The sequence below is a fragment of the Panthera uncia genome (genome assembly GCF_023721935.1).
Source record: "Panthera uncia isolate 11264 chromosome A1 unlocalized genomic scaffold, Puncia_PCG_1.0 HiC_scaffold_17, whole genome shotgun sequence".
Taxonomy (NCBI): domain Eukaryota; kingdom Metazoa; phylum Chordata; class Mammalia; order Carnivora; family Felidae; genus Panthera; species Panthera uncia.
Window position 1 is genome coordinate 144,554,377 of NW_026057577.1, and position 11,972 is coordinate 144,566,348.

The 11,972-nt window shown below is 44.5% G+C and overlaps 1 protein-coding gene across 1 annotated transcript in view; it reads right to left on the minus strand.

Annotated features, from left to right (window-relative positions):
- MARCHF6 (membrane associated ring-CH-type finger 6) overlaps window positions 1-7,896 on the minus strand; it is a 78,282-nt gene extending 70,386 nt beyond the window's left edge. The window contains exon 1 of the mRNA XM_049648277.1: window positions 7,644-7,896. Coding sequence (XP_049504234.1) covers window positions 7,644-7,662 — 19 coding nt within the window. The 5' untranslated portion in view covers window positions 7,663-7,896. The remainder of the gene's footprint in view (window positions 1-7,643) is intronic.
- Window positions 7,897-11,972: the final 4,076 nt, after the last annotated feature.

Consider the following 11,972-nt stretch of genomic DNA (forward strand, 5'->3'; position numbering starts at 1 on the left):
GAGAGAGAGAGAGAGAGAGAGAGAGAGAGAAAGGAAGCTTAAGCAGGGCAGAGGGGAAGAGGGAGAGAGAGAATCCCAAGCAGGCTCCAGGCTCAGCACAGAGCCCGACACAGGGCTCGATCCCATGACCCTGAGACCATGACCTGAGCCAGACGCTCAACAGATGGAGCCACCAGGCACCCCTGCTTTTGTATCTGGATTAGTAAAAAAATCAATTGTCCATATACGTATGAGTCTATTCCTGGACTATCCTGAGCCATCAGACCAATGGATTTTAATTTGATTTAATTTTTAAAAGGTGATATATATGTTTTCAGATGTAATACTACTTAAAGAAACTACTACTTGTCAACTTTTGGCATAGTATCAAAGGATATCAAAAATTACCTGAAAATATACCTCCCTTTTCAAATTACCTGTGTGAAGCCAAATTTTCTTCACACACTTTAACCAAAACATATGGCAAGAGGAACTACAGAGGCAGAGATGTGAATCCAATTGTCTTGTAAGAATCCAGGCATAAAAGAGATTGGCAAAAAATTCAAACAATGATACTCTTCTCACTGAGGTTTTTGTCTTGGAAAATACATTTATCATAAAGTTATTTTTGTTAACATGTATGGTATTTAAAGTTCTGTTTTCGTTTCTAATAGAGTAAAAAGATAACCCCTACATAAACAAAAGTCCTGGGGCACCTGGGTGGCTCAGTCGGTTGAGCGTCCGACTTCAGCTCAGGTCACGATCTCACGGTCCATGAGTTTGAGCCCCACGTCGGGCTCTGGGCTGATGGCTCAGAGCCTGGAGCCTGCTTCCGATTCTGTGTCTCCCTCTCTCTCTGCCCCTCCCCCGCTCATGCTCTGCCTCTCTCTGTCTCAAAAATAAATAAACGTTAATAAAAAAAATTAAAAAATAAATAAAAAATAAAATAAAAAATAAATAAACAAAAGTCCTAGGTCCTCAGTATTTAAAAGTGTAAAAGGAGGGGCGCCTGGGTGGTTCAGTCAGTTAAGCGTTCAACTCTTGATTTCGCTCAGGTAACGATTCCAGGTCATGGGATTGAGCCTCTGCTTAAGATTCTCTCTCTCATGGGGCACCTGGATGGCTCAGTCGATTAAGCGTCCAACTTCGGCTCAGGTCATGATCTCGAAGTTCACAAGTTTGAGCCCTGCATCAGGCTCTGTGCTAACAGCTCAGAGCCTAGAACCTGCTTCTGATTCTGTGTCTCCCTCTCTCTGCCCTTCCCTGCTTGTGCTCTTGCTCCCTCTCTCTCTCTCTCTCAAAAATACATAAAAACATTAAACACACACACTCTCTCTCTCTCTGTCCCTCTCTCCTGATCACTCTCTCTAAAATTAAAAAAAAAAAAAAAAAAGTGTAAAGGAATCCTAAGTCCAATGGTCTACAAACTGTTCCATTTAATAAAAGTGCCTCTGAGGAACTTTGAAATGGCTAAGAATGGGGGAATTCAATATTTGATAAATGGAGAAGAAAGAGACAAGGAACCTCCAAATCTTCTATCTCAAAAGTGCTATAATAGAATTACACGCTAAAAATACTAAATTTGATTGTATACAAATTATACCTTATTAACCTATCAGTACAGAATACACAAGTGGAAGCAGGGAAGTGAGAGAGAAAAGTAAAAAAGACATTGTAATTAAGTTCAGTTATAAGAAATAAGTGTACAGAAAATGTTCCATGTCTTCCAAGCCTTCAAGAATTTATGCCTGTTATGGACTCAATTGTGTTGTTTCCACCAGCTCTACCAAAATTCATAAACTGACGTCCTAACACCTAGAACCTCAGAATGACTGTATTTCTAGACAGGGTATTTAAGGAGATAATTAAGTTAAAAAATAAGATCATTCGGATGGGCCCTAAGTCAACACGAGTGGTGCCTCTGTAAAAACAAGATTAGGGCACAAACATGCAAAGAGAGAAAACCATACAGAAGGCACAAGAAGAAGACACAAATCTACAAGCAAGGAGAGAAGCCTCAGAAGAAACCAGCCCTGCAGACACCTTGGTATCAAACTTCTGGTCTCCAGAACTGAGAAAATAACCCTCTATTAAGTCACCCAGTCTGTGATCCTTTGTTATGGCACCTGTTGAAAATACAATATCCAAAACTGAATTCATCTCTTCCCATTCAGAGCTAATGAAACTACACTAGAAATCATTCTTAAATCTTCCTTCCTATATCACCTCATCAATCACTCTTTTCTATTAATTCTACCCTGATCTGTTTCTTCTTTCTCATTCTTTCCATTTCCACTGCCTGAATTTAAACCCCTATATAATATCTTGCCCAGCCCACTGCAATAGCATTCTAAAATATAGTCTGAATTAATCAGTTTTCCCTTGGGGTCTTACTTCCTGTTACCTTTTTAAGAACACTCTCCATTCTACCTGTATTATACTAAAAATAAGCAATCTTCATGTCCTTACAGGAGAGAAGTAAAGCCCAACTAAAATAAGCCTGGTCTGGAAGAGGATACCCAGGTAGCTCAACATTAATCACTCACAGCATTCCAGCACAGAAGATATTCTAGTTCAACAATGGAGGAAACAACTTTTGGGATGTCTGCCCTGAATCGAGAATGGACACTGACAGCCTTGACTTTTATTCTTTTCCTTTTTATTGAACTATAACTGACATATAACATTACTTTTGAGTGTATGACATAAAGATTCAATATATGTAACATGTGAAATGACCACAGTAACTCTAGTTAAGTCCATCACTACACGTAATTTTTTTCCTGTGATAAGAACTTTTAAGATCTACTCTGTTAACAACTTTCACATATATAACATAGTATTGACTATTGTTATGGGGCTGTATACTACATCTCCAGGACTTGTAACTGCTGGTTTGTAGCTTTTGGCATGATTTTTACTTTTCCATCATCTTTCCCACCATCACACAGCCACCTGGATCATGGGTAGGCACCTGATCCCACATGGGCCAATCAGATTCTAGCTCCCAGAAATTTGGATTTAAGATTAAGTTGATGAGGAAAAAGATCTATCTATTCACGGAAATAGCCATGGACACAATGGCAAGACAATTTATGCCTCACCTCTGCGAAAAACCCTCCCTATCTCACAACAGAAGTAAAGTCCTACATACCCGTTCTGCTTCTACACTGGTCCCATGATCTCTGACCTCATATTTTACTTACTCTTCCCCCAACTCACTCACTCCATTGTAGCTACACTGGTCTCCTGACACACTCCCATCTTAGAGAGTTCACACTGGCTATTCTCTCTGCCTAGAATTCTCTGTGCACAGAGTATTTGCGTATCCAACTCCCTCTCTTCGCTCCTTCTCAGTGAGGCCTTCCTTCACTGCCATAGTTAAAACTGAAATCCCGTCCTCCCACCCTGGCACACCTTATTCCCTCCAGATTTACTCTTCTCCACAACATTTATAACCTTCCAGCTATGCCATATAATTTATTTTCTGTCATCCCTTCCTCCCCTACCAAGCCAAAAGCAAGAATGTAAACTCTATGAAATGAGGGATTTTGTCTATTTTGTTCTCTGCCTAGCCCAAGCGCATAAAATAGTGCCTGGCTTCTAACAGGTGCTCAAGTAAACATTTGTCAAATAAGTGCATGTCTGCTTGGTGATAAAGCCTGCCAATGCAGTGAAAGCTGATCTGTGGTGAGAAGAATGAAGCAGACTTGTCTGGAAGCAGAGATGAAAGACCATGTGGTTCTAGAAAGATGGTAACTAGCTGTCTGGTTCTGACAACTTCCCATACTTCTAACTCCTTTCTTCCAAATCTATGTCATCTCAAGTTTTTGCCATAGTAAATATATAACACGATCGACCGCAATACACTTTCAAATTTATACCCTCCCAATGTTCCACAAAGCATATAAAATAAGTGCTTTGGCATTCCATAAACAAATTGCTGATAAGATTTTGAACTGTGTTCTGCTAGTGTAAGTAGTAATTTAGCAAAATAAAAAAATCAGGTCTGTATCACTGGACCGAAATGATAACACTCTACTATGGCAAAATGTATTTAGTATCTTTATGAGGGTTTCATACATCAATACTTGCTTCCAACATCCATTCCAACAGCGTGGTGTTTTTCCTTTTAAGAAATGTATATCCTTGAGGGGCTGTGTAAGTTAAGTGTGCGACTTTGGCTCATGTCATGATCTCATGGGTTCATGAATTCAAGCCCTGTATCAGGCTCTCTGATGTTAGCGCGGACACCACTTTGGATACTCTGTGCCCCCTTCTCTTCTCTCTCTGCCCCTCCCCCGCTGGTTCTCTCTCTCTAAATAAACATTTTTTTTAATGTATATCCTTGAGCAAAAGACATATTTTTTTTTGAAACCAAAAAATCTCAGTGCATTGCAGGATCAGACTCCTAATCCATAAAATGAGGAAGCTGTGTATCTAAGGTATCCTCTTACATTTAAAGACTTGATGATAGCAGTTTACATAACGTATCTCCACTCATACAAAATACATACAAAAAACAATATGAATGACTCACACATCCTCTGTTATGAAACTAGATCATAAACCTGTTGATTTTACAAAAACAAAATTTAATACCCCAAACACTTTTTAGAGATCTTTAAAATCTAGCAAACACTTATTATGAAGGGCCAAAATCCATCTAGCAAATTATCAGTTTTCTAACAGACTTTAGTACTGTTTACCACAAATACAAAACATTCTGAGCATTACAACATCATCTGTGATACCCTAGAGGAAAGCGACATGCCATTTTTAAAAAAATTTTTTTAACGTTTATTTATTTTTGAGACAGAGAGAGACAGAGCATGAACAGGGGAGGGGCAGAGAGAGAGGGAGACACAGAATCTGAAACAGGCTCCAGGCTCTGAGCTGTCGGCACAGAGCCCGACACGGGGCTCGAACTCACGGACCGCGAGATCATGACCTGAGCCAAAGTCGGATGCTTAACCAACCAAGCCACTCAAGCACCCCTCGACATGCCATTTTTAAAGGAGGGAAGAGTTACACACTGTATAGTTGGTATTTTAATTACATTCTTCATCTTTGCTCAGATTAACATACTAAAAATAGAAGAGTAAACATTATCAGTGTTTTTAAAAATAAATGACAATTTTTAAAATTTTAATTTTCTTTACATTTTTTTGGTAATTTTCTTTCATTTTTACTGTGTCTTACAGAAAAACTGTTTCTTTTATAGTCAGATAAAAAAAAAAAAACCCAATTGCATTTTAAGAAATAATCTGTAATAACTAGTTTAGCAAACAGAGCAGTTGTTTCCAAGCTTTTTTTCACTTTATCATGAAATAATTCTCTATAACCCTCTCTTTCCTTTCAATGTTTTTCCAAGTTAAATTTAAATTAATTTTGAAAATTTCAGATTTCTGATTTGGAATTTAGCAAAAGTGAGCAGGAAAAGTACTAAAATTCACTTTCTTTCATGAATAATAGCTTCATAAAACAAATGCCCAAAAAAAGGTTCTGTCAAAATATGTAAATGATTCATCCTATAAAGGGAGTGACAAAAATAAGTTATTATCTATTTTAACCACAGGGTCTAACAGACCTGAGTCTGAATCTTACCTCTGATATGCGCTACCTAGATGACCCCGGGCAAGTCACGGAATCATACCAACCCGACCCCTCACCTCAACCCCCCCCCCACACACTCCCCCTTTCCTCTCTGTAAAGAGTGGATACCCTAAAAATGTGGAGAGAAGTAAAGAAGATGTGTATAAAGTGTTCAGTAAACACATGCCACACACACGTACTCAATACTAGTTATTTCAATAAGAAACAGTGTTCAAGTCAGTAAATAAAAATCATTTATGCCTTACCCTGATTATAATTTTACAAGGAAAAACAATGTTGAAGCACTGGAAGTACGTTGAAAATCATCCTTTCATGATTCCATATAAACCTCCAGATTCTGCAATTCCTGGTTTACCACTAACTATAGCACCAGAAGTGTAGGCAAGTACTAAGCGCCCAGGCTCAAAGAATGGAATTTAGGGTTGCCAGCACACATCGAGTGATAAATAAATAAATACGTGCCTTACTAGATTGAGTCATTAAAATGTGAATCCGAAATGACGTAAAATCTTTGCAGATGGAAATTCACACACAAGGACCATCTGTCAAAAACAAAGTGATTCCTAACCTCTCAGCAGCTTTACCATTTTTTTCCAAGGGAATCTCCTGTGGCGACCAGCTTCACTCCCTGGGTGTAATAAACACAACGGAGACATAATGGAAGGAAACCTCTATTGGTAATCACAATATCTGGGCTGAAAATCTCTTACAAGTGTGTGAAACGTGGACCAGCTGTTAAAACAACTAAGCCTGAATTTCCACACCTATACCTATCTACTCCACCGGACCACTATGAGGATCAAAGGTAAAGGCACGTGGGCAGGCTCCGTAAGCCATCACACACAAATGTCATCACAGCCTAGCTTCTTATTATCCAATGAAAGATTTATTTAAGAAATGATGAGTCAAGTTCCACCAATTCTTCACATACACTAAGATCTTAAACTTTTTATCACTATTGCATGCCATGGCAGTGCTCCACGATTTTCATCCAAAACCACCCATATCGCAATCCATTAAGGCTGCAAGACATACCCCCACATAAAGCCACTCAAACGCATCAGGGCATCTTCACTGATAACCAAACCATCAAGAAACAGGATAGTGTAGTAATTTCCTCTACAGACACACTGAATTATTTGCTCGATTCTAAAAAGATAAAACCGCTTTAAAGTGAACCCACCCTACCCTTCGGTGGATAAGCAAACGCATTTCCACACCCCTAGATGTTTATACCTCACGTATTCAGTTTACACCGGTTAACAAACAGCCGTATCCCAAACCCACACTCACAAAACAAAGCACAAAAACCCCCGCTTACTGGTGGCAGGGACTGGACACAAAATCAACTACACCGAAACAAAAGAATTCCGAACAATCTCCCTCCTCCTAATAACCTCGCTGGACCTTACTCTTCCACGTTTACTAAACAATTATTTGGGGGCAGGGACGCACAGGGCAAGGTTCTTAAATAGGGGTCAGTCAACCGCACTCAGCCGTCACCTGGCGGGGCATTTTTCGCGAAGTTTCAGAGTCAACAAAGAAGTTTTGTCGTCAGGGGACAGGGCCTGTACAGCAATAGGCGAAACGACAATAAGGAAGACAAAACCGAGTGGGGGATGGGCGTGGAATACGCCCCCGTACTTCGGGCGGCGACCACTGCAGGTCCCCCGGGGACGTGGGGGGGGGGGGGATGGAGGGGCAGGGAGGCCGCGCCAGCCCGGAGCCCCGCAGCCCCGCGCCCCCGGCGGGTTCCCGCCCCCCGCGCGCACGGGCGGGAAACGGTGGGGGGCGCCGAGGGGTCACCTTCGGCTCCCCCCCCCCCCCCCCCCCGCCCAGCTCCGCGCGGTCCGCCGCCACTCGAGCCGGCTCCTCGGCGGGCAAACGGCCCGGGCGCTGGCCCCGCCGGTCACCGCGCTCCCCCGCCCCGAGGGGAGGCGCCCCCGCCGCGCCGCCCGGGCCCGTCGCCCGTCTCGGGCGCCGCGGCCAGAGCGCGGGCCTGGCCCGAACCCAGGCGCCGGTGCAAGGGCGCGGGCGCCGCCGCTTACCTTCCTCGGCGGTGTCCATCTTGTCTGGGGGGGCGGCGGTGACGCAGCCGCGAGGCACCCGCGGCCGGGGCCGGAGCCTTCCGGCCCGGGCGGGGAGGGAGGGAGGGAGGGGGAGGAGGGAGGAGGGAGCGGAGCCGGGCCGGGCAGGTGCGTGTGCTCAGGTGCGAGAGAGGAAACGAGAGGAAGGAGAGAGGGGGAGAGGGAGAGGGAGACAGGCTGACAGAAAGCGGCCGCGAGAGGGGAGGGGGAGGGGCGGGGAGATCGGGGCGGAGAGGCCTGGGCGGGGCGCCGGGCGGAAGGGGCGGGAGCGCCCCCCAACAACGCGCGCCGTCACTTCCGCCGCCGGCGGCCTCCGGGACGGTGAGGGTCGGGCGCGGGCGGGGCTGCGACTGCCCGGGCTCCGGGCCACCTGGGTCTCGTCGTGGGCGGCGTGGCTGAAACCTAAGCAGGAGCCGAACTCTGGTGGCACCGAGGGCGGCGACAAAAAAGGAACAGAGCCGGGGGGAGGGGGGGCGGGGCAGCGTGAGCGAGCGCAGCGCGGACCGAACCGCGGTGCACAACAGAGGCTCGTTTCTGGGTGGCTTAAGGATCCTCTGGGTGAAAGAAAACACAGGTTCTGCGCCCCCTCTCCCGCCACGAGACTCTAGTGCCGTGTGTCTGGAGTGGGCCCAGGAGATGCACTTTTGTTCGGCACCCGGGTGGCTGTGATGCACGTTTTGAGGAAACGGTGCAACATCACTGAAATGTGAGAAGACGCTCGCTAACTTTACCAAAATTCCCCCCGGGGAGACTCATGCATTTTGGTTGGAAGGACTTCAATAACCCACTGAGGCTGAGGATTGAGACATCCGCCTCTAATAGAGATCGGTTCGGATGCGAACAGGCTTTCCTGTGCGGAGTTCAGGATGCCTACCGGGCCGGGGCCGAACTGCCTCGGCCTTAGGAGCGGCTGACCTCTGCCTCCGTCAGTACTCCACACCATGAGCTTGCCTTTTTCTTTAAGTGAAGCTCTGCTTACAAAATACAGATTAGAAAGGCCAGTGCCTTAGGATCGCCTGATGGAAGCAGAGATGCCTCTAACCCCAAAGAAAAACATTTTAAACAATATACAGATGATTTGCAGAAATAGATTCAAGAATGCTAGCAATCTCTTTTCCATCTGCGTGACTGAAGGCATTGGGAAGACCTCCCCCCCCCCCACTTTCTGAATCAGAATGAGATTTAGAGTAAAAATAGTGAAATGGAGTCCTCCAAAAAGAGAACAACCCTTAAAGACCGATGTCACTGATGTGACTGATTTTACTCATGTTACCAATGTAGGAAAGCGAATTCTCGACACCGTAATGGAGACCCGCTGATTTCAAGGACTGAGCTTGAGAACTGATCCCATTTAAGTCTTTCTTTAACTATGTTTTGACTATCTCCCAAGAAATTGAATTTGAAGGAGGCTCATTCCCCAGCCCCTATCCCTCACCTAACCCTAACATGAGCTCACATGCCTGTAAGGCCTGTAGCAGAGCACTTCTCCCTGAGCTGAGACCGGAGGCCCAGTTCAGGATCACCAAACCCAGTCTCACGTTATATGGCAAGGATTCTGTGAGACAGACATTGAGACTTGCTCACAGAAGTACGGGTTATGTACTGCAGTGAAGGCATCTGCATGACCAGATGGTCGGGGTGGTTAGCATCACCAGTGATGGGACAGATGGACATGATGAAAAATCAAAACCTGCCGACAAGGCACGCCTGCGTCTGGGCGTGAGGAAACAGCAGACGAACCCAGGCTGAGGGGCATCCTACAGAATATAAGGCCTATACTGTCAGGACAAGAAAATGACTGAGGAGACGTTTCAGATTGGAGGAGACCAAAGAGACACGACAACTACATGCAATATGTGTTTCTGGATGAGGTCCCACACCAGAAAACGCAAAAAGATATTTTGGGGACAATTGGCAAAATTGAAATTTGAGTAAGGTCTTTGGAGGTTAGTGTTGCACCCGTGTTGATTTCCCGACTTTTTCAGAGATCTGTGTTTAGGAAAATACACACTAGAGCATTTAGGTTTGAGGTAGGATTAGGTTTGAAGCTTATAGTCAAATCGTTTAGAAAAAAGACTATCCGTGTGTGTGTGTGTGCGCGCGCACATGGGTGTGTACATGCACACGTGTGTATCGAGAGAAAGCAGGTGTGTGTGTATCGAGAGAAAGGGAGAAGTTAAAAGTTGCTGAAGCTGGGTGAAGTTAATATGAAAGTTGTCTGTACTGTATTTGCAACTTTTCTGTGACTTTGAAATTATTCTGAAATCATTTTTTAAAGGCAAAATTGGTAAGTGCAGATGGAACTCCAGAGCAGCAGTTCTCAAATTTGGGGATCGGTCATAAACACTTCTGACAACCTGATAAAATCTGTGGACTTTTTTCCCGGAAAAATTCCACAGGCACAAACATTGCATAAAATTTCAGGGCGTATCTCATGGATGCCTTCGAGTCCATGCATAAATTCCTGGTTAAAATAACCTCTCAGTTAGGGGCACCTGGGTGGCTTAGTCAGTTGGGCGTCTGACTTCATTCAGCTCAGGTCATGATCTCACAGTTTGTGAGTTCGAGCCCCGCACTGGGCTCTGTGCTGACAGCTCAGAGCCTGGAGCCTGCTTCGGATTCTGTGTCTCCTTCTTTCTCTGCCCTTCCCCCACTCACGCTTTGTCTCTTTCTCTCTCTCTTTCAAAAATAAATAAACATTAAAAAAAATTTTTTTTAAATAACCTCAGTTAAAGTATTGAGAAAAATAATAACATCCATTTCATTTTCCGAGGATATAGCAGGCTAGGTTATTTAAGCCAACAGTTGAAAATGCTAGATAAAAATATAAAAGACATATTCTTACATGTTGAGTAAAACAGTAAAGCAATTACTGGACCAAAATCTGAGGAGAGGAGGAAAATGGAACCTGGAAATTGCTTTTGCTCTGCTGAGCCAGGCAGATGTGAATTTGTGTTTTGACAGCAAGAAGAATAATTTTGGGAGCCCAGAACCTGACCGGCATGAGGCTCTGTTAAGGGACCTTCCACCAGGATTCTCCCCAAGGCCCATAGGGCTGCTGTCTCTGGGGAACAGTGGGCCAGAAATAAATCTGAATCCTCTCTAAGACATCTAGGGAAAGTTGTCTGCTGATGATACCCATGAACCAGCTCTGGCATGGATTGTACCCCAAACTCCCATCACCCCAGTGACCAAATAATCTCTGACAGTGAATTCAGTTCAAAATGGTCTTGGACCACTGGGAGCCCTAAGCACCTGAAAGAAGTAAATGCCGATTCTTCTAGGGGAATGCACTGCTTCCTAGCTGTCTTGGTCGGCTAGGACTCCCATAAAAGAAGACCACAGATGGGGTAGCTTAAACAACAGAAATTTACTCTGTCACGGTCCTGGAGGCTGAGAGTACAAGGTCAAGATGCCATCAAGGTTGGTTTCTCCGGAGGCCTCTCCCCTTGGCTTGCAGACAGACGCCTTCTTGTTGCGTCCTTACACCGCCTTGTTTCTGTGTGTGCACATCCCTGGTGTGTCTTCCCCTTCCTACAAGGACTGGAGTCCTACTCGATTAGGGGCCTTCCCTTCTGACACCATTCAATCTCAATTACCTCCTCAAAACCTCTGTCTCCTAATACCGTCACACCGGGAGCTAGGGTTTCAAAAGTGAACCTTAGAAGGACACGTTCCATCCATAACGTCATCCCTCAAAGAACGTCCACGAATAAATGTACAAGGACAACGAACTGCACACAGTAAACATAACCAAATATTTGTGTGTGTAGCTATACATACGTATGTCACAAGATACCTTGAGCAAGAATTTACATGACAGCAGAAACCACCCTGCAAACACCTCGGGTATGGAAATCCCTAGACGCACAGATTACAAAGAAACTACACTTACTATGGCATTCTGAAAAGAGTGATAAAACACTGTTATTTTAAAATGTTAATTTTATAGTGCCTGGGTGGTTCAGTCGGTTAAGTGTCTGACTCTTGATTTCAGCTCAGGCCGTGATTTCACGGTCTGTGAGTCTGAGCCCTGTGTCGGGCTCCGTGCTGAGGGTGCAGACCCTCTTTGGGATTCTCCCTCTCCCTCTCTCTCTGCCTCTCCTCTGCTCATGCGCTCTCTCTCTCTCTCTCTCTCTCAAAAAGTAAATAAATGAACTTTAAAAAAATAAAATAAAATGTTAATGCTATAACAGAATTACATCTTTTGCCACCATTTAAACCTAAACTGATAATGTTTATTTATTGAGAAATAAAGGTACACGTAATTTTTTAGGATGTGTGCAAGCA